The sequence below is a fragment of the Morchella importuna genome (genome assembly GCF_003444635.1).
Source record: "Morchella importuna strain M04M26 chromosome Unknown Morimp01GS009, whole genome shotgun sequence".
NCBI lineage: Eukaryota > Fungi > Ascomycota > Pezizomycetes > Pezizales > Morchellaceae > Morchella > Morchella importuna.
Window position 1 is genome coordinate 657169 of NW_025763406.1, and position 22279 is coordinate 679447.

The 22279-nt window shown below is 47.5% G+C and overlaps 6 protein-coding genes across 6 annotated transcripts; 3 read left to right on the forward strand and 3 right to left on the reverse strand.

Moving 5' to 3' along the window:
* Positions 1-1541: 1541 nt before the first annotated feature.
* LAJ45_03955 (uncharacterized protein) lies at positions 1542-5990 on the reverse strand (the record flags this gene model as incomplete). Its single annotated transcript, XM_046113537.1, has 8 exons — positions 1542-2039; positions 2091-2252; positions 2307-2488; positions 2548-3105; positions 3169-5421; positions 5546-5653; positions 5710-5902; positions 5961-5990. 8 exons carry the CDS (start codon positions 5988-5990, stop codon positions 1542-1544), a joined length of 3984 nt encoding a protein of 1327 aa, XP_045973266.1.
* A 4937-nt stretch (positions 5991-10927) lies between these two features.
* LAJ45_03956 (uncharacterized protein) lies at positions 10928-16040 on the forward strand (the record flags this gene model as incomplete). Its single annotated transcript, XM_046113538.1, has 9 exons — positions 10928-11025; positions 11095-11303; positions 11356-11469; positions 11527-12235; positions 12305-12617; positions 12673-13742; positions 13796-14231; positions 14287-15845; positions 15905-16040. 9 exons carry the CDS (start codon positions 10928-10930, stop codon positions 16038-16040), a joined length of 4644 nt encoding a protein of 1547 aa, XP_045973267.1.
* A 52-nt stretch (positions 16041-16092) lies between these two features.
* LAJ45_03957 (uncharacterized protein) lies at positions 16093-17846 on the forward strand (the record flags this gene model as incomplete). Its single annotated transcript, XM_046113539.1, has 3 exons — positions 16093-16095; positions 16189-16330; positions 16516-17846. The coding sequence occupies 3 exons, from the start codon at positions 16093-16095 to the stop codon at positions 17844-17846; spliced, it is 1476 nt and encodes a 491-aa protein (XP_045973268.1).
* A 1004-nt stretch (positions 17847-18850) lies between these two features.
* LAJ45_03958 (uncharacterized protein) lies at positions 18851-19599 on the reverse strand (the record flags this gene model as incomplete). Its single annotated transcript, XM_046113540.1, has 2 exons — positions 18851-19242; positions 19341-19599. The coding sequence occupies 2 exons, from the start codon at positions 19597-19599 to the stop codon at positions 18851-18853; spliced, it is 651 nt and encodes a 216-aa protein (XP_045973269.1).
* Positions 19600-20176: 577 nt separating this feature from the next.
* LAJ45_03959 (uncharacterized protein) lies at positions 20177-20691 on the reverse strand (the record flags this gene model as incomplete). Its single annotated transcript, XM_046113541.1, has 2 exons — positions 20177-20429; positions 20567-20691. 2 exons carry the CDS (start codon positions 20689-20691, stop codon positions 20177-20179), a joined length of 378 nt encoding a protein of 125 aa, XP_045973270.1.
* Positions 20692-21068: 377 nt separating this feature from the next.
* LAJ45_03960 (uncharacterized protein) lies at positions 21069-21789 on the forward strand (the record flags this gene model as incomplete). The annotated part of the gene is made up of 4 exons (XM_046113542.1): positions 21069-21112; positions 21402-21433; positions 21494-21599; positions 21753-21789. 4 exons carry the CDS (start codon positions 21069-21071, stop codon positions 21787-21789), a joined length of 219 nt encoding a protein of 72 aa, XP_045973271.1.
* Between the last annotated feature and the right edge of the window lie 490 nt (positions 21790-22279).

The following is a 22279-nucleotide window of genomic DNA, read 5'->3' on the forward strand; positions in this document are numbered from 1 at the left end:
TCAGATGCCATCGCGCGCGTTATGGCACGTTGCGCGTGAGGTTGCACTAGGCAAGGTCGAAGGTCTACTACATGTAGTACAGTCCCTGGAGCTAAACGTCACGTGAAACCCTTCCGGGAAGTCCTTGCCTGATGTGGTCTGGTGGGAAGTCTTTTTTAGCCTCCAATCTTGGCCACCCACGCCAAACACAGGATATCACCCGGTAGTAGAGTACATGCCATTAGACAAACTTTGTTCAGGCGCAACTCGATATGTCGTATATACTACTAAGAGTTTCAGCTATTGTGTGGGATAACGTTGTAAGAGGATAATTCTGTGCAGGAATTCTAGCGTACCAAGTTACCGTACGTTTGTCGTCAAGAGGGCCTGGATACTAGCCCCTCGCCCCCACAACCTGAGAGATATTGCGGCTGTGCCTTCGATGGTATCATGGATTTGGGCCAGTGATCCCACTGGTAGTTAAAATTTTGTGATCTATCCTAAGTAGAATTTATGGGGTCCAACCTAACATCTACGGCTTTGCGGGAAACACCCGACCCCCGCTCTTTCGAATCTCCCATATCACATACACACACCAATGACGCTTTTAAATTTTACTAAGGGCAACTGGACACGTATTAGACACCGACTTGAGTATGTACGTACAAGTAGTAACATCATACCGTCCTCGAGCTCCATCATTTGAATCCGAATTCACGCATCCAGCTCCTTGCCGAAACCTTTAGCCTCCCCGCAAAAATGATGTATGGTATGTAAGGGATATCAGAAATCCTTCAGTGTGCCAGTTCTAGGAGGTATTGTCACAGGATGTCGTTGTCGATGTCTCAAATAAGCATATCGCTGCTTTTAAACATTGGTGAGCAATTATATGTATGGAAAATCGGCCGACTAACTTGGAGCAAAGGCCAGTGTCTCAGCCTGTTTTTGAACAAAGGGTATATGCCGCACTATTATTACGGGTTTCGGTTCTGATTATGGATTTCGATTTTACAGCTAGCTACATTAGCTCTAAGCTTTTATATTAATAGATACGTGGAGTCCATATATCGATAAACTTCATTGTTTTGGGGTCCTAAGGTTTATTGCCATCAAATGGTTGTGCCAAATTTCATGAGGCTTGGTTTACTTTCTCTTGAACTGCCAATTTTAATATTCAGTCAAACTCTAAATAAAACACACATCGATGCATCTATGGCCGACAGAATTAATAGCTGGGCTCTCAACATCGACTCTATTATCCTATCATAATTAAAGCCACTTGTTTATGTGGTTATATTTGAGTTTGTTCTAGTCAAAAACACACTTCATTATTACATTGATATCAGGTATGTAGTCACATATTATCTACTGGGTGAAAGCACGAATGGAATATCTTATATCAAGCATGAACTACATGTGTGTAAATCTTCTTATAGAAGCTTAACTCAATCTTATAAAGAGAGAAATGTACAAATAAGCCAATTTAGGAATAAGGAAATCCACAGTCTTCTCAACCAAAGGCCTAGGTATCACAGCTTCAACCATAATGGTTAATTTACTGTTCAGTTTGTCTCCTGCGTCGCCATTCTACTCGCCAGACTTCCGCCCCTCCACGCTAATTTTGGATCTTTTTCTTCAGTTACAGCCCTCTCGGCATCTACTCTCCCATAACCACCACCACCTGGAGTATTGATGATGATCCTCTCTCCCGCTTTCATTGCAGCGGTGTTCTTTCCTCCCAGATTGATTGTCCGAATTTCCCCAGTCGGAAGTTTTCTAATCCACAGGTTCTGGCCGCATTCCGCGTCCTCGCCCCCAGCCATTCCGTATGGGTGGTACACCCTCCTTTCTGAGAGAATAGAGACTTGAACAGGAGTTCTGAATTCGATGTCACGGACAACACCATCACCACCTGGGTGTGCACCTTTACCACCAGAGCCCTTGCGGATAGAGAACTCCCGCAGAAGTACAGGGTAACGTCTTTCAAAGACTTCAGCATCAGTGATACGGGTGTTTGTCATGTGGGTGTGGACTCCGGAGGTACCATCCCAGTTCGGGCCCTAATCATAATATCAGCATAATACTACATAGATAGAGATGAAGAAACCTACAGCTCCACTGCCACCAGCGATAGTCTCATAGTAGCCGAAGCCCTTTACATGATCACCCCCATCCTGGCTACCGCCATAGCCAAAAGTAAGGTTATTGCAGTCACCTTGACTTGCTGCACAGGCCTGGAAGGCTTTCAGGACGACGTCTGTGATACGTTGGCTCTGTTCAAAAATTAGCATATTCTAATACGTTACAGTATTCTAGTCGTCTCGTACCGTCAACACGTTTCCACCAACAACTGCCGCACCATCACTCGGGCTTAAGAAGCTGTTTTTCGGAATTTTAACATGTATCGGCTTCAAACAACCTTGGTTCAGAGGGATGTCTTCGGAAATCAAACATCTCAAGCAATAAATAATCGCAGAGTATGTCACGGCTTCTGGGGCATTCATATTTCCTAATTGAACCTTGTCAACACCACGTAGTACCGCTACTATAATGGAGAGGATTACAAACCATACATCTCCGGACCTGTCCCCTCAAAGTCGAACTCTGCCTCCCCGTTTTCGGGATCAATCTCAACCTTGAGGCAAATTGGACTTCCATCATCCATGTAATCTTTCGCTCTCAACTCTTTCCCTTCAAACCTCTTATGCACGTTTCTCAACAAATTTCGAACACTTTGTTCAGCATTCTTCTGTATTGAGACCATGTAGAACTGCACTACATCTTCACCATAATCTTCAATAAGAGTGCTGATGAGGTTGATCCCCTTCTGGTTTGCTGCTACCTGTGCTTTAAGATCGTTGATGTTATCTGCCAGACACCTTGTGCCACTGCATCCGGGGTATTGCGCAGGCTCAGTGAGAAGGAGCTCCGTGATACGTTTCTCATCGAAGTGACCCTGAGAGACTAACTTCTCTGTCTTGATGGCAGCACCCTCTTGATAGAGTTCGCGGGAATGAGGAGGCATGGAACCAGGAAGAATCCCGCCGATATCAGCATGGTGAGCGCGGGAGGCAACATAGAAAATGATTTTATCACCGCCAAACGCCGGTGTAATGACCGTGATGTCTATTCAGATGCATAAAGTGTTAGTACAATGCAGTCAAACTAAAGCAACCTCAGATCTCTCACCAGGTAAATGAGTTCCTCCAAACTCCGGGTGGTTCGATACCAAAACATCTCCTCTTTTCAATTTTCCCTTCCAGATTGCCGCCTGTGTCCTCACACAGGTCGACATACTCCCCAAATGAACCGGCAAATGCGGTGCATTCGCAACTAAACCTCCCTCGGAATCAAATAGTGCACAGCTATAGTCCAATCGCTCCTTCACGTTCGTACTGACGCTGGTCTTTTGAAGGGCCCTTCCCATCTGTTCCGCAATCGCCATAAAACGATGCGCAAAAATACTCAGTAAAACTGGGTCCACGTCCTTTGTGTTGGTTTTCTGTACAGAACCATTGGCATCATCGTCGTCACCGATATTGATCACCACGTGTGTTTGAATTACGAGTGCCGTGGCACCAGGAGTGACAACAATGGTCTGCGTTCCATCTGCAAGAATCGCTGGTCCCTTCAGCTTAGAGCCAACATCTAAGTCTCCTAGCTGGTAGATAGGGGTTTCCCGGCGACCGCCCTCAAAGTAGACATTCTTCACACTATGCCGTTTGCTCTCATCAACTGATACAAGCTTGGCCTCCTTCAGTTGTGTATCCACCGTTTTATCCATTCCTCTAAAACTTTTACCAATACCTCGCACTCGGACATCATCAACAATGACATCTCTGTTAGGAAGTGTGAATCCAAACTCTTGTTCATGCTGCTTCACAAACGCATTCCCGAAGTCTGCATTTTGGTCGAATTCCCCGTCCTCGGGCTTAACTATCATCAGCGCTGACTCGGTCCCCCGATATCGCATGTTTAGGTATTCCTCGTGAACGATATCCCCCTCATTAAACCCCTGTTCTTTCAACACATTCGTTGCTTTATTCTTCAACTCCTTGAGACGTTCTAGAAGCCCAGTCTTTTCACTGTCGTTGAAGACGGCAGAACATGGTTCTTGTACTTCGTGCACGACATCCGCGAGTGCCATGCCGTATGCAGAAAGAACGGATGAGTATTTATGGATTAAAATTTGCTTGATACCTAGGCTTGCCGCGATAGCAACTGCATGTTGTCCTCCAGCTCCGCCAAAGGTTGCAAGTCTGTGCTTGGAAGTATCATATCCCTTCGCCTCCGTTAAAGAGCGAATTGGACGGGTCATTGATTCGTTCGCAATTTTGATAAACCCATACGCAACCTCCTCGGCAGTCATTGGTTTATCCCCTTCTTTGACACATATTTCCTTATTTATCTCCTCTGTGAGCTCCTCAAATAGTCTTTTTGACGCATCTTCGTCCAAAGCTTCGTTCTCGTTCTTCCCAAAGATTGCGGGGAAAAACTCGGGCAGTAGTCGGCCCAGGAAGAGGTTCGCATCCGTTACTGTTAGCGGTCCTCCTTTCCTGTAACAGGCTGGCCCTGGATGCGCACCCGCACTCTCTGGCCCAACCACAAATAGCCCATTCTTCCAGAACAGTCTTGACCCCCCACCTGCAGCAACAGTATTGATATCTAACTGAGGACTCTGAATCGTGACTCCTGCAGTGGTGGTTTCGAAAACATGTTCGTACCTTCCCGACCCGTACCTCGATACATCTGTGGAGGTTCCTCCCATATCAAACCCAATGACTGGTACTTTGGTCTCCGGGTCATATGATGTGAGTGCATATCCTACTACACCGCCTGCAGGGCCCGAGAGTATTGCACGGAGACCGGAGAAGGAAGAGACATCGACAAGACCACCATCAGATTGCATAAACTCGCATCTAGCCCCCTTTGACCCTACCTCTTTAGCAACGCTTTCTGAACCAAGCCCTCCGCTAAAGCCTTTAGAAAACCCCTCAATATACCGACGAATCTCGGGAGTCAAGTATGCATCTGCCGTCGCACTAGTAGCGCGGGGGACCAATTTGATCATTGGCATCAATTGCGAGGATAATGATATATGAGTGAACCCTATTTCCTCCGCAATCTTGCCCACAAGTTTTTCGTGGTCCGGGAAGGTGTACGAGTGCATTAGGCATACGGCAATACTGCGGAAGCCTTCATCATAGAGAGTTTTTAGACCCTTTTGGATCTCGGATTCCTTAGGTCGAGTGAGAATCCGCACTGCTTCACCGGAGAGACCACGGACTAGGTCGGGGTCTGAGGAAGGGTCGGTAGTGGCGCGATCTGGGTGCTCGGCGTAGTCTTCTAAAGTTACTCGTTCCGAGACTTCAAGGACACTTTGATAGAGAACTTCAGGTCTGCGGATTGCAAGATCGAAAATCTTAGGACGGGATTGATTTCCTGTTCAAAGAGTAAATAAATATACTAATATACCATATTTTACTCATCCCTCCGAGACTCTTGAACCTGAGAATATGGGGGCTTCCAGTCGGAAAAAATATTTGACTTTGAAGGGCTTACTCACCAATGATGAGACAGTCTTTGAAACCCTTTGTAGTTACAAGCGCGCACTTCTCTCCCTTACGCTCCAAGAGAGCATTTGTAGCCACTGTTGTCCCCATTCTTATTGATTCTACGGATCAACACGGGTCAGCATTGATTTCAATTACTACATTAAACCAAACTCACCAATTTCCGAAGTATCTAACGGTTCACCACGCCTTATAGATTTTCCGGTAAACTTCTCCATAAGCCGTCTGATACCCTCTAAGGGTGCATCATCGTAGTTCGACGGATCGACTGAGAGAAGCTTAATAAGAACATCGTCCTCGAGTTTTCCAGTTCCAGGATTTCCGACGCAGTCTGTGAAGGTTCCGCCGCGCTGAATGGGGAATTATAGATTAGTATGGCACTTAGGTAAGGATGAGGGGCCTACGCACATCAATTGCGATTCTGATTCCTTTTGACATGATCGAAGGCAATTTATGTTGAAGACCAAACTTAAAGGTACCGTTGCAAAAAGAATATCTTCAAGAAGGACTGAACGATATCTTTTTTCTGTGATTTCTTAATATTTAGGAGATTTTAGTGGGTATTTAAACACAAATTCGATCGCACGAGATTAGGACTTAACAGAAACCAAATTACATAAAATCAAACTAAACAAAGAATCTCCTCGAAGGTCTGTAGCTGTAGCTAATCACCCCGAGCAATTGGAGTGTAACTGCGATAGGGTGACACGAACCTGGGGAAGCGGGAGGAGGAGGGGCTCCTCCAAAAGCAAAAACCCCTGCATGACGTCCATCAACGATGCCAAGAAATATGACCCACTTTTGCATCTGGTGGGGCTTATCGATAACACAGAGCCTCACAGGTACCACCATGCAACCATGCAAGAAGACCCGGCCAGCAGGCACGGCAGTTGGCTATAAATGACACAAGCTTCTACTCTAGGCGAAATCTTTGCAATTGTACATAGAGGGACACCCCGTACTCGCGTCTAGGATAAAGAACCAGAACATGCAAATACCTAGTTTGTATGGCAGCTCAGCGCCACTCCATACAAATAATCCCTGCTTTCTCACTTGCATGTTCTGGTTCTTTCTCCCTGACGCGAGTACTAATAGTATATTGTGCCGCGTGTGGTAACAATGATATTATAGGAGATAGGCGTATCTCTATGATAGGCTCGACATCTTGAGAAGATGAGACAAAGTCAGGTTGGTTGAGCAGGATATATGCTGGTCGAGCTAGTTCGAGCTCGATGCACCTGTGACTTAGATATATGAACAGCTGGCCGCACGTCATGACCCAAATATACACATTTGTTTTCTATGAAACTCAATGTCCTGTATGCGGGCCTTATTATACTTTACGGGTACATGTAGCTTTTGGAGTCGACTGCATGCACTTGGATGGCCATAATATCTAGAACTATAGCTAATGATCTTCATAACCTACGATTCGGATTGACATTAAGTGCTCTTTTATAACCCAGAACACTGAGTGGCCTAGCACATGATACATGTATTATGCGATTCCTTATACAATTACACAATATTACTGAAAACATTGGCTGGGGCGATAGGCCGTATTACCAAATTTGCAAACCAATCGAGAAGTTCCAATTCAGGTAATTACATGTATACTGGCAGTCCCCACAGCGGTACTGGTATGTACATGTATGTACCTTGATTCTTTAAAGGGAGTGCGATTCGAGGGGTTGGGATTCACCTTACCCAATCGATATCAGTTCTCTTTAGGATCCGTCCTCTTTAAATATATCCTACGTGATAACTATGTAGGTACATAGGTATGGCGGGGGACACCTTGAGACGGAGGTTCACGACATTGGTTTCTGACGATCAATTTCCCAATCGGGTAATTATTTAATCAATTTACCGATAATAATTCGCCAAAATCAGCCTCTGGGCGCTCTCAAAGGCCGTATCTAGATGTAGACTTTCCTAATCGGGTAATTTACCTGTCCCAAATAGGTAATTATGGGCGCGACATTGGTTGGGTCCCCCACCAAAAACCCAGCCTTTAGAATATTCATAGCACCACCACAACGAAAGATAGAATTAATCTGGCTCTGTCACGTTGTAGAGAAGAAGCAGAACTATCGAATAATAGAGAGAAAAATAAATTAGGGTGTGGTTGGAGAAAGTCATTAGCGGTTGAGGTTGACTCCCGAAACCACTCCGTCTCAAGGTGTCCCCCGCCATACATGTACGTTGTACAACCGACATTCGCTGCAAGATCCGATAACCCTAACCCCCTGCTGTAGCTTTGTAACAACGCGTGATATTGCTGTTTACTACACCATCACCTACTCCCATCAACCATTACAAACGAAACTTGTTTCTTTAGAACCTGCTATCTCTTGTTTCACTTCAGATATTACGCTCACGAAACTAGTGCAGCGTCCAAATCGGATGTGACCCAAGGTTCCAGATCAAAATATGTGCCTAAACCTGGATCGGCTTGGCATCAAAGTTCGTGGACCTACCGATGGAATCAATTACTAATGATAAACCAATCGCACAAACTCCGACAGCATTCTGGCCGGGGAGGTTCTCACATGGCCAGTAGATATATCAATACATCTCGTTTTAATCCCCACTTTGGTTTGCTACGCAATACCGGGGGATCGAAGCAAGCTTCACGTATGAGCTGAACACGAGGCCAACTAATATTTCTACTTGACAGTTCAGCTACATACATACATGTGATCAACTTGTGTCTTTTATGGTTCTCTATTAGCAATCGAGGTCTCTCAAATTAATTATACTTGTCGTCATTGTTAAAATATAGGCTGAGGAGCCCCTCCGAAAATAAGCTCTGTTGCATGTAGTTCTAGCTAGTATAACGCGAGCTGAACTCCTCATCCTCACCCTATATCGATGGACTTCCAGACCCAATAGGCTATTGTTATTAGAAGAATAATCATATAGGGCTTGTCATTGGACGGGATCTTGGGTGCGTCGGGTTAGGCCTGCTCTAGGTAGAATATTACTTAGTCTCAATCATCGGGAGCTCCTTCATGCCTAATGGCAGTTAATAGTTGATTAACTTCCAGAGTCAGATTTCCATAGTCCGCGTGATAAAGTGACCTCATAGCCAACCCCTTGCATTAGGATTTAAGCGATTGTTAGGAAAAAGCACATTAGAGCGTTTTGGCAACGGCACTTTTCCAAATTTCTAGGCCAAAATTTGAGTTCTTGGCTCTGCGCCGCTACAAGCATTTACAGGTTGATCTTCCAGGATCTGCTGCGATTTCACACCAAAGAAGCAACGGAATCACTTCTAGCGGCGCAGAGCCAAGAACTCAAATTTTGGCCTAGAAATTTGGAAAAGTGCCGTTGCCAAAACGCTCTATTATGTATACTTATTATGATGCCTCGAGCCAAGTATTTATAGGAGCGCTTAAAATTACTGAAATGATAATAGTACCATTCTAGCACTGATTTGGTTGGAGAGTAGATTATCCTAAGTCTTTATCCACGTATGCAGTTAAAATTCTAAGTATCTACACAGTGCTCATATCTTCCCATTTATTCAATTGCCGACGTTTTACAATTACCTGAAAATATACTATTCTGGAGACGTGGTTTGTGGTGGGTGGTGGTTCAGCTCGATTTATACATAGTTGTACCACATGTGTTATTTAATGATCCAAACACAAAATCTCACTCGATGACACCCACAAGTCGAGGCCTTAATATGTGTTGAGTTCCTACTAAACCGTTGCTGGTAGTATAGCTGAGACAGGGGAAACTCGGTGCCTCCGAGGCTCTCCCCGGGATAAATTCCGGGCTCGGCCTATATAGAGGGCCTAGGGGTTTATAATGAACCGTAGTTAAGTTGGGAGTCGCGTTGACACTTAAGTGCTAACACTTCGGCAGGTATTTCGGTTACTTCCCATTGGTTTTGTTGATCACTTTAAGTCCTTGGGTTACCGAAAACAGTCGGTTATCTCTCGTATAATAGTTCCGACTTGTCTAAGAGCACTCAGTTCCGAGGTCCAACTGCTATTGTTGTATAGGTATAGAGAGATTAAAAGTGTAAGATGGTACAAGGGCTTTCAGATAGGCAAATGTATGTCAAGACTGCTACTCTAAAGGCCTTTGGTAATCGTCACGGGAAGTGCGATATTTATTCATTCTTATCTTCAATTGATGTTGCATCTATCAGGCAGGTGTTTTCATGACCAGGCGCAGCACATACACACGAATATTGTACATAGAGTACGCAAACCGTTAATGATTTATATAAGTATAACCTACTCCTGCTTCAAATAATGAATGTAGCTATGGTATCTTACGGAGTAAATGGATGTTGGTGTACGATATCGAATCGCATCTTCTGAAGTTCCCGATTTCTCCCTATGCAATGTTTTCTGGACGGAATCCTCTTGCGCAATTATGCTGACGACCCATTCTACTCCCGAATCAACCCCTGCCATCCTTCGATCTCTGTAGCTAGGCTTATATGAAATTCCGCCATCAGCTTTTATGAACTCGTCTGAAGCGCATAGTTCTCCAGCACGGGGTCCGCTCAATAAGGAGTGGGTGTGAGCGATTTGAATTCTCAGTTACGTATGGGGGATGTTCGAAAGGAACCTGACATTAAAGAGGATCTTCCGATAGCCTTGTTGACTCCGATGTCAGCTCCCGTGCTAGCGATACAATTGAAATTACTGAAAGAGCACCTACATACCTAGATAGGTAGTTTCAGAAATAACTGTGTCTAGAAATATCAAGTCCTAGCTAGTCAAAGATAAACGTGTACCCATACTCTAACACCAAGAGAATTTGTTTGTAAATACCGTTTCGCTCTCAATGGATTCCAGCTTCCCAATTGGATATCAACCTTGATTGATTGGTTGTGGTTCTGAGAAGACAGAGTATCTACTTTAGGTACTTACCTATCCTGCCAAGGTCATGAGGCTGCCAATCTTTACCCTAATGCGCTAATACGGGATTTTTCATCGACCCTACCGTAAAATCTAAGAAATTTCGTTGCGCTGCAGCAGGGATCTTTTACACCAAAACTTGCAGATTGGTGTTAAAAGACTGCCTCTGATAGGGTCTATATGCGCATTTATCCCTGTTGCAGCGCAACGAAATTTCTCAGATTTTACGGTATCTGGATCGGCCTGCGCGTATGCACCTGCATGACTGTATCTTTCCCGAAGCTCATGGATACCTGGAGGAATACGGGCCTTGTTATCATTTGCACAAGCACACTGACCAGCAACCTTTACTTCATCAGCCCTTCTCATCATTACTCTTAGAAGTAGTGTCATACCAGTCTAACCTCCAAGAAATCCCCGTGGAAACAGTGCTACGTTTATCTATCGATAACTATCCCCAACCGTTGATAGGAGGGATAGCAAGACCCAATGGAGGCTCCATTCGTCGTCCAAGGAGGGTCTGCTAAGAACATTTGGAAGCACCCCGTCTTGCTGAAGCACGCACCTGGAGGCTTCTCGTATGAAATGTAAGTCGAGGTTCTTACACGTCTCGCGTCTGGAGAGCTTTGGAAAAAGGAGGCTGACAATTCCTTTAGAGATTCTCTGAGTCGTACACGGATAGCAATCCTAGTAGTGGCCGCGTTGATTCCCGTATCGGTACTGCTCTTTCGGCGTCTGATTACGGGGACACCATTCTTTACGGCAAAGACCAAGCGGGACTTTACTGTATATAATAAGAGTGAATTCCTCGAACTTTACGATAAGGATGCAGTACCATCAAAAGCACCGATTGAGCCGCTAGAGGGTTTGTTACTCTCGAGCGTCTTAGAAGGAGTAGTAGGCTGAAAAAATTATAGGCACTCGTCGCACGTGGGCATGGGCACAGCTGTTGCTCTTGGCTGGTCTGGTGTCTGTGAATATTATTGCGCTACTTACAAGGGTCTTTCACCAACAAGATCTTATAGAAGAATGTTAGCCTCCTTCAACACATCTTCGCATGGGAATTAATGGTTAACTTTGGTGTGTAGGCGCTGAATTGGGCTATTGGCTCCTTCTATTGATGCTTCATGCCTTTCGTTTTTATCCAACCCCATATAGACCATCACTATCTCTCTTGGTGACTGTATTCTGTATAGTGCCACCTCTACTTCTCATAGAGCGAGATTTATGGCCAAAGCTATTATTCAATGCGTCCCCAGAAAAATCACGTGATGCTCGCCATGGCTGGGAAGTCTATGCGCGTCTTGGTCTTGCTGTGTCCCTGGAGCTTAGCGCTTTAATGACACCCAGGCTATGGTATCCAGTTGACCCATACTCCAATGACCTTCCATCTCCAGAACAGACAGCATCATTGATCAGTTATATGGGATCGTATTCCTGGATTGGAAATCTCATCAGAATTGCATACAAAAGAGATATTGAGCCAGAAGATCTACCTGAACTCCCAGATTATGACCGGGCACGATTATGGAGCAAGAAAGTGGAAAACAATAAGAAGTCAACTACCTTCAAAACCTTCTTCGCCTGTATGCGTTGGGATATATTGAATATGACTCTTTGTAGTATTTTTCTTGGTTTGATGCAGTTTGTTTGGCCTGTATCCATGAGGGAATTACTTGCGTATGTTGAGGGATCAAAGGAGCCAGTTATCACGCCATGGGTATTTGTATTCGGGCTTTTCTTCGGCCCTCTCCTCACCGGTCTGGTCTGGGAAGCTTATATCTTTAACGCTACAAGGCACGTATCCCTGATCACCCTGATCCTGATTACAATCAAACTTCATCATACTAACAAGAGCATTCCTAGACTCGTAATACGAGTTAAGGCAGCCTTTACGCAGAGTCTACTTGAGAAAACACTAAAGATCAGGTTCACACAAGACTCTGGCAAGGATGAGAAAGATCCAAAGGACCCAAAAGCAGCTGCAGTGAAGAAAACGCCACCCAATCAGTCAAAGGTTGGCATGATTAACAACCTAATGTCAACCGATTTAGATACACTCACAAACGCTCGAGAATTTTTCTTGCTTGTAGGCTCTGTGCCGGTTGAGATTATATTTGCAGTAGTCTTCTTATATGATCTTCTTGGCTGGGCTAGTTTGGTCGGAATTGGCATGATGGTGGGAGCTTTGACAGGATATGTTTGGCAGAGGCCTTTGCTGACGATACCAACAGGTTGCCACGATGATCGTTCCAATTTTAATAGCCAAATCGCTGGCAAAAATCCAGCGAGCCCTTAGGGAATCAACCGATGCAAGGATCAATTTGATGTCTGAGACTCTCACGGCAGTCCGCATCATCAAATTCTTCGGGTTAGAGGGGGCATTCTTGGAGAAAATTCGCGAAAAACGTGAAGCTGAGCTAAGACTAAGTCTTATCAACACTATCTGTAGTCTTGGGCTGCGTACTGTATCAGTATTGCTTCCTATTATCAATATTGTCGTCACCTTTGGAATCTTCACCAAGGTTATGAACAAGCCATTAACTGCAAGTATTGCGTTCACATCAATAAGCTTGTTCGATATACTGCGTGGTCAATTTGGCTGGTTGGCTTTCATCACTCAGCAAGTTGTATATGCGTTCATCTCTTTCGATCGTATCGACAAGTTCCTAAACGGAGAAGAAGAACTAGAGAATTACAAATCTCAGGAATCAGTGGACCCTCAAAAGCCCCCAGCATACAACAATGCCACGCTATCTTGGAGTAAACCTGGCTCCGACGAAGATAATAATTTTCGCCTTTCAGACATGAATGTGGAATGCGTTTACGGCGGTCTTACAGTTGTTGCTGGGCCCGTGGGGTCTGGGAAATCTTCCTTTATACTAGGGTTGATGGGTGAGATGAGGCTACTAGAAGGGAGTATCCATCTTCCACGACAATCCGGGATCTCCTATGTTGCTCAATCCACCTGGCTTCAAAATGCATCCGTTAAAGATAACATCCTCTTCGGAAGTCCTTATGATGAGAGACGATACCAAACCACCATTGAGGCATGTGGACTCTCGACGGACTTAAAAAATCTAGAGGCTGGTGATGAAACCGAGATTGGTGAAAGGGGAACAACACTTTCGGGTGGTCAAAAGGCTCGAGTCTCGCTTGCTAGAGCTGTCTATTCGCCCGCTCAAACGGTTTTCTTAGACGACGTGCTTTCTGCCCTTGACGCGGAGACTTGCAAACTCGTGGTTGAAAAGTGCATCAAGGGTGACATTCTTGCTGGAAGAACAGTTATATTAGTAACCCATCAGTAAGTATCAATTTTGTCACGAGCTGTTTACAGTTATTAACCTGGGTCGGTAGTGTCTCTCTGGTAGCTTCTGCTGCTCAGAAAATCATCGTTCTCTCGGACGGCAAAATAGTCAGCGACTCTCATAATCTTACCAAAAGCACACTCGATTTACTTAGTGGAGCTGGGGAAGATGTAGACGCCGAGATCACTGCGCCTCAGGAAGCTGACCCAGATATCATTGACACGCCCAAACCCGCTGATGCCAAGGTCCCTGGCGGCAAAGAAGCTACCAAGCTTGTCAAGGAAGAAGGACGTGCAAAGGGGCGAGTGCCGAAAATAATGATTTGGAAATATATCAAGAATTTTGGCGGTCCGTTCGTTATCATTTGTATTATTTGTCTGAGTCTTACGAATCAGTTTTTGGGTTTGGCGAATTCGTATTTTGTTGGTTTATGGTCGGATCAGTATACCCAACATCCTGACGATGTCGACGTTAACCTTTGGCTTGTGAGTTATAAAAAGTATCCACCCTATCAGGAAACACCACTGACAATTCGACTAGGGATTATACGCTGGTGTTCTTATGGGAACCGTACTATTCGAAACCTTCACTTACATTGTATGGTTTGCTTTCCGATGGATCGCATCAAGACGTATCCACGAGAAAGTTGTCAAGTCTGTCCTGTATTCTCCAATACGCTTCTTCGATACTACACCTCTTGGGAGAATCATCAACCGGATGTCCAACGATGTTAAATCAGTCGACTCAAGTCTCGGTGCCTACCTCCAGCAAGTATTCCACCAGGCTCTTGAATGTGCATTTCGTCTCGTAGTCATGTCCGGCCTCATCCCGGCGTTCTTTATACCTACTATCGCTGTTTCAGTCGTTGGTATCATCTGTGGTAACCTCTATGTGCGTGCCCAGTTGGGCGTCAAACGAATTGTGTCAGTGCGAGAATCGCCTCTTTTCTCGCACTTTGGAGATACAATCTCCGGTATTGTTACTATCCGCGGATTCGGAGTACAGGATCGTTTTCTCGCTGAGAGTCTAAAGCGCGTAGACGATTTCTCCCAGCCTTGTGAGTCGCTGTACTCTCTAAACCGCTGGATTGGGATCCGTATAAGTTGGTGCACTGGCGCAATTGGATTGGCGGCTGGTGTGATTGCTCTCACAACCAAAGGAAATTCTGCAGGTCTCATTGGATTCAGTTTGTCGAACGTACTCGCATACTCCACCTCCATCCTATACTGTGTTAGGTACTTTACCATGTTCGAGGTGGAACTCAACGGCTTTGAGAGGCTTGAGGAATACATCGAGCTTGAACAAGAGCCCTCCAAAACCATCGAAGGCGAACCGCCAGCTGCCTGGCCAACAGAGGGATCATGCATAGTCAAAGACCTCTGCGTCAAATACTCTAAAGATGGGCCCGATGTCCTTAATAAAGTCAGCTTTGATGTTAAGCCCCGTGAGCGTGTGGGAATCGTTGGAAGAACTGGTGCCGGTAAATCGTCACTTGCACTCTCTCTACTTCGCTTCACAGAGCTCTCAGGCGGCAGCATCAGTATTGGTGGTCTTGATATCCAAAAGGTTAATCTAGAAGCCCTCCGCCGCCGCGTCACCATCATTCCGCAGGACCCTGTGCTGCTCTCGGGCACAATCCGTACAAACCTAGACCCCTTTGGTGAGATTGACGACTCTGAACTTCAGGCCGCACTAGAGGGAAGTGGGCTGGCAGGTGATAAGGTGGATATTCTTGAGAGTGCTGAAGGTACTCGTGCACCCACCCCGGATGGCACAACGACGCCGGATGTCCCCGCAAGACTGAAGACGAAGCGGATCAATCTAAACACCCCCATCACGGCGGGAGGCGATAACCTAAGCCAGGGCCAAAGGCAATTACTGGCCTTTGCTAGGGCACTGGTGAGAAGGAGCAAATTGGTGCTGTTGGACGAGGCCACTAGCTCCACGGACCAGTCCACGGATGAGAGGATACAGCAGACGTTGCGGAGCAGTTTTCCAGATTCGTCGTTGATTGTCATTGCGCATCGGCTGAGGACGGTGGTTAACATGGACCGCATTGTGGTGCTAGATAATCTTGGCAAGGGCGGTGAGGTTGTTGAGTAAGTAATCACTCTTTTACATTTCGCTTTGGTTGCAGGAACTGATTTTTGCCTGGCAGGTTTGATACACCGTTGAATCTCCTCAATAATGAAGGTGGTGTGTTGAGGAGTCTGGCTGAGAAGAGCGGTGAGTTTGAGGAGCTGCTTGAGATTGCAAAGAGTAGTGTTTTAGAAAGGGGTGGGGAGCCATTGTAGTAGGTAGAAGATTTGTACGGTAATGACGATGATGATATGTGAACTGTGATAAATGGTACGGGGTAGAACTTTGTAAGGCTAAGAGAAAAAAAAGTGGTTTTTAATGTTTTGTTTACCCAAGCGCTTCTAACGGATGTGAAAAATGCAGGTTGGCACGGTCCAGTTTGCTATTAATTCGGCTGAATGCTATCCATCTGTTGATGTGCCCAACCAAAACAGAGTGACCACCCATGATGCAGCAGGAATAGTCAAACGTCAACCCGTAAACCACGACCGTGACCAAGGGAAAAGTACTACGCCGAGAAGCTCAAAATTTGCAGCTGTGCCGAAAATTTCGAATTTCTTTCACCCTTCGCGTCCAGCCTGGCGCAAAAACACAAGGGGAAAAAACATCCATACAATCATTAACACCTTGCTCCACGAAAGGCTGCTAACAACCCTTTCTACTAATTAATTAACAACCACAGAATGTCAGATCCCGACTCCATGTCTCTGCCTCTGTCTCCTCAGGCTTCGGTTGCACCACTGCCTGCATCGTCTCGGGCTCTAGATTTACCATTGGCTCCATGCATTCCCTCTTCCCCAGACCCCCACAAACCACCAGCACCAGCGGCAGCGGCAGCAGCACTGCAATGCAAGGGCCCTAAAGCCGCACTCACCATACTCACAGTGCCTACCCATACCCCACAACTAATGACAATAACACTCACAAACCAGACCGAGATCACCCTCGTCCTCAACCCCACCCCGCTCACTCGTCGCCCGCCGCCCGCCCGGCGCCAGCTCGCGGCAGAACTCTTCCCCGAGAAAACACCCGCGGAGAATGTCGAGGAGTTTATGGTCTGGGTGCTTGCTACGTTTTGTAGCGGGGACCGTGAGGTGGGGTGTGAGGGCCTGGCCAGCAGTATTCATGCTAATGGCCAAAACCAGGACCAGGACCAGGACCAGGACCAGGGCCGTGCAGGGCAGAAAAGATCCAGACCCTTGGACTGGGAGAGGGAGAGGGAGAATAAACGGCGGGTGAGTCGTTGGGAGGATGCTTGCCGGGGGCAGGCGGGTGGGTATGGGTATCAACAGCAGCAGCAGCAGCAGCAGGAGCAGTATCGGCGCTACACTGTTGCGGGCCAATATGGATACATGTATGGTGATGGTTACTACGGGTATGACCGCCGTCGGACTAATTGGGGAAACAGATATAACGATGGCCGCCAATATGACCATTACTATGGCGGCGGTGTTAGTCATGATGATGGGTACCGCTATCATCGTCGAATTAGTGATTATGGGGACCGTAACCGCGGCCATGATCACCGCCATGATCACCGCAGTGGGGCTAACCATAAAGATACCCGCCATCAAGCAAACCTTCAGTCAGAAACTATAGACACTAACCACAATACCAATACCACCAACATCCAACCCCAGGAGGCCACTGCCACTACTTTCTTCACCCCCGCCGCCAGAGCCAACACCACCGTCACCCAACCCCAGGAAAACCACACCACCAACCCCACCGCCCCCATCTACCTCATCCCCACCGCCGCCGCCGCCGCCGCCGACACTACCTCCCTCCGCCACATCCCCACCGCCCAAGAAGAAAACCCTACCTCCCGCAACGTACGCACAAAGATCAGCTACCGCCAGCGCAACGCCTACAAGGACCACCAGTACCAGCAGCGCCACCGCAGTAGCAACAGCACCGTACCGGACCTGTATCCGCCCGTGACGACGCGCAGCGGCGCGTATGCGCGTCCGGAGGAGTATGAGGCTTCGAGGGGCAGGGTGAAGGAGGAGGAAGAGGAGTAGGGTATTGTTCCCGCGATATCGACGACGTACCTACTATGTTTGCAGTGTCTATGATGTGCCTGTGATGTGTCTTGATTTCTAATATGTCTATGATATATCGGCGAGTGCGGATGTGGAGTTGGGGGGTGCTAATGTTCTTATGGCCTCGTGTGCTGATGTCTCTGTGTGCTGGTATCCTTATGTCCTGATGCACTAATGTCTCGATGCGCTAACACTAACGTGCTAATACTAATGTTGCTAACGCCGGTATATAATAACACAAAACGGTGTAGAAGTTAGGTGTTGTAGAAAGGGTACATGTATAAGTTTTTTTTGTGGTGGTACATACATGGTGTCTGTACTTTTCTCTTCCTTTTCCTTTTCCTTTTTTTCATTCTCGAATCTCACACTCCATAGCGTAATCGTAATATCATCAGTTAGATGTTAACGAAAAGAATGGATCCATAGAGTAACAGTACGAAAGAAAATAGAAAACCTGGGTGTAATCAGCCACATATTTGAAACTACGCGCCTACACTTTCTATGCCTATCCGAATCTCTCCACACCTCTATCTATCACATCCGCTCTTAGCACTCTAGTAGTTATAGTTGTAGTTATGGTTATGGTTGTTAAGGTTGTTATGGTTGTGGTGCATCACAGTCCATCACTCGTATCATCAATTTGTTACTAACCAGATCCCACCCACTAGCTGGGGGCAAAATAGCGACATGGTTGATCATTGACACGGGCACACCACGAGATTACTTGCACAGGCTTCAATGCACCGTCTACCAGAGCAATTGAGAACTCATGCCATGTCTCATAAAAAGGAGCAAAAAGAAGGGTCGTGGGAAAAAAAACATCATGGATCACTCAGCGGTACCACTTGGCCAAAGGGAGAGAGAGGGGACTAATAGCTAAAAAGGCACAGCAAATAACCAAACCAAACCAAAACCAAAACCAAAACTAACCCCATCCCAAAGTCACAAAAAAAAGTCCTCCCCCAAGTACCCCACACCCCCAATCACACCCTCACCCTCGCCCTCCTCCTCCTCTCCGCGCCCTCCGGCGTCCACAGGCCCAAAAACAGCTCCTCCAGCTCCGCCTCATCGTCCACATCCACATCCACCGCCTCTCCCCTCCCGCCCTCCATCGCCGGCCCCGCCGCCTGCTCCCACGCACTCACCTTCACGACCCGCTCCCGCTCCAGAATGTATTTGCCCACCTTGTAGCGCTGGTCCTCCTTCTCGGCACTGACGTACTTCCACCCGATGTCCTCGCTGCACACGGCGCACGACATGTCCGACACTGTGTGCAGCCCCGTGATGAGCTGGCGCGGGATCGGCGGTGTGAGGGTGATCCCCGCGGCGGGGAGGATGGAGAGGAGGTAGGCGCGGCCGTGGCGGCCGGTGAAGCCTGTTCATTGTTGTGTACTGTTAGCTGCGGTCCGGGTGCGGCGGGGGGGGAGGATGGGGAATGACGGGGATGGGGGCAGGTGGGGGGGGGGGGAGTGCCTTTGGAGATGATGCTACTGGTGGGACACAGGTCGCTGAGGCAGCTGCGGCACTTGATGTACTGCGCGTGGCCGGGGAGGTGGGATTCTGGTGGCGGTGCGGCGTTGGCGCCGGCGCTGGCGGTGGGCTTCTTGCTGCGTGCGGGGTTTAGGGCGCGCGGGAGGAAGGGGAGTGGCGGGAGGAGGTACAGCGGGAAGACGAGCGGGTGCGGGGGCGGGGTGTCGCTGTCACTACCGCTACTAGTGCTAGTGAGGCTCATTGCTGTGTCTGGCACTGGTGAGATCTAGAGGGGTAGATAGAGGGCTTGCTGGGAGTGCCACTCGGTAACTATCGTTGCAGCACAGTAGGTACTCTACCGGTAGAATAGCTAGAGACCAGGTGGACCCGTGCAGAGAGACTCACGCCTCAAGCTTTTTCTTATCGGGTCTGGGGCCCGGTGTGTGTGGTGGCTGCTGGCTGCCGTTTTGTTTTTCCTGTGGTCGACTGCCAGCCGGGTTTCGATTCGGGCCTTGGAATTGATAACCAGCCCAGCCTGGGGGCGGGAAAAAAGAACAGGAAGAAAAAGAAAAACAAAAAGTCTGGGGAAAGCTAGGAGGGGGAACTTCTAGAAGCTGTATCCTTGTCGGTTTGATTGTGAGTGTTTTTAGTATTCCGAGTAGGTATTTTGAGCGAGTATTATTCCATTAATTCCCTCCCAGAGCTAAATATCCATCCAGTAGGTAAAATACAGAAGCTATCATAACCAAACCATAGCCGTAACCAAAAAAACAGTAAAAAGAAATATCATACAACACCCCTCTCCCTATCGTACACTCCCCAATTCCCCCCCCCCCCCACTATATCGCCCCACAACTCAACCTCCCCAACACCCTCTTCACCACGCCCTTCCCTTTGCCCTCGGCATCAACATTCTCCTCCACCCGCAGCCCCGAATACATCTCCGCCTGCGCGCGCTCCGCCTTCTCCCTGTTGTGGTGGTGCCGCACGTGCGGCCGGTGCCGGTGGTGCTTCCCTGTTATCACCGCCGTGTCGAGCTCTTCGTGCGGTGCCGTCTGCGCCTCTTGGTGCGGGAGGGTGGTGTTGCGTTCCCTGTGCGTGGGTTTGTGGTGTTAGGAGGGGGTGTATGCAGGGCAGGGTGGGGATTTCATGCAAGGGAGCAAGGTAGGGATGCGGGGAGGAGGAGGGATGCGGGGGAGGGATGCGGGGGGAGGGATGGGGGAACTTACAACGATAGTGGCTCGGGGAACCCGGTTTCCCGTGTTCCGTGGCTCGTCTTATTGATGTCTGTGCCCGTACCCGTAGCCGGAGCCGGGGCGGTTGTGGTTGAAGTTGTGTGTGGATGTGCGGGCATTGCTTTGTATGCACTTGTATATTATGTCCGTAGAAGTGATATAAAAAAAAAAAAGAGATACGTAGGCAGGAATGGATAGACCGTGAATATCCTCAGGGTTTATTTCGACAATTAATTTAAAGAAAGTTCCCCCCCCGCCTTCCGCTCCCCAATCGCTACTTATACGGTTCGCAAAAGCATGATGATCTCACTCTCGCTGGCTCATGGTAGTAGAGAAACTGCCTTGGTAACGATAGTTCTGACAAGAAAAAGGTCGGAACCCGGTACGTCTGCCTGACGTCACACACGCCGACCTGGGTTTGGGTTTGGGTTTTGGGTTTTGGGTTACACTCTGCTTAGGTAGGACTCTTGGGACAAGAACTTAGAACAAGACAGGGATGCGAGTGTGTGGCTTGCAGGCGGTGCTCACTAGTACTCTGTGGTATGTAGTTGCTAGTACTGTTGGAGGATTGGTACTGCTACTAGTAATAATAACCCACGATAGTGGTTGTGGGTTAATCTCAAAAGTCTCTATTTGTGGTTGCAGGTATCATTTCACTTAATTGGCATGTGAAACCACGGAGTTGAGTTGTCTGCAGGTAGCGATATAAAAGAGCCGCGATATCAGAAACACACACCCGCCCAGACCCGTAACTACCCTTCCTTGGCAAGGAGTAGCGTACGATTGCGCGCAACTGATCGATATCAACCTCCTCATCCTCCTCAGTCAGTCAGTGCAGTGAGGATAAGTATCCAGACAGTAGTGAGTGCACACACGACCAATTGCTCTCTTTGCACTGACAATCTCAAACCCTCACTGCAGCCCGTTTCATCACCAACCGCAGCTGCTGTGAGGCAGGAGTATTAATGGCAGCAATTGAGAGCCACGGCCTTGTACCTACCGTACTCTGCCATACCTACATTCTCAGGTAGAGTTGAGATCAATTTTGTGCAACCTCCACGGCATGTAAAGTACTGGTACCATGTATGTAGCTAGGTAGCTATTATGATAGCTGCAATTACACAGAGCACATACTCTTATATGGCTTATGGCTTATGGCTTATGCTGACTTCCCCTCCAGATTCCTTAGTTCAGACACTGGCGACTCTCTCAATTAATTTATGATATATCATCATGACTATCTATCCGACTATCCCACGACGAGAAAAGGGAAGAAGGAAAAAGCAATCGTTATGATGAAAACGGCCATGCAGCGCATGCCCACGCAAATTATCGCGCCGATTGCACCCTCAGACCTGCTGGAAATCAGATCTGCCTTGTCCACCTAGCTATCTGCCTACACAGAAGGAGGAAGAGGAGGCCGGCATGGCAGGTGACGCTGGATTCGAGTTGTTGTGCCCCCCCTCAAAGACGTGTTCATAGTGGAGTGCTTCCTAATTGCCTCTCTCGCTATCTTTTGTTTCTCTGTTGTAGGAAGTTACATAGTGCTGTAACATCATGAACAGCTAGATGGCTGTCTGCCTCTCTCTCGTGGTGGTGCATAAGCGAGTGACGTAGAGTGTCTTGAGTGCGCCCAATTGAAGTCAGGACTGAACGCTGTTTTTCCTGGGAAACGCAGCACAAAAAGATAGCCCAAAAACGTCAGTG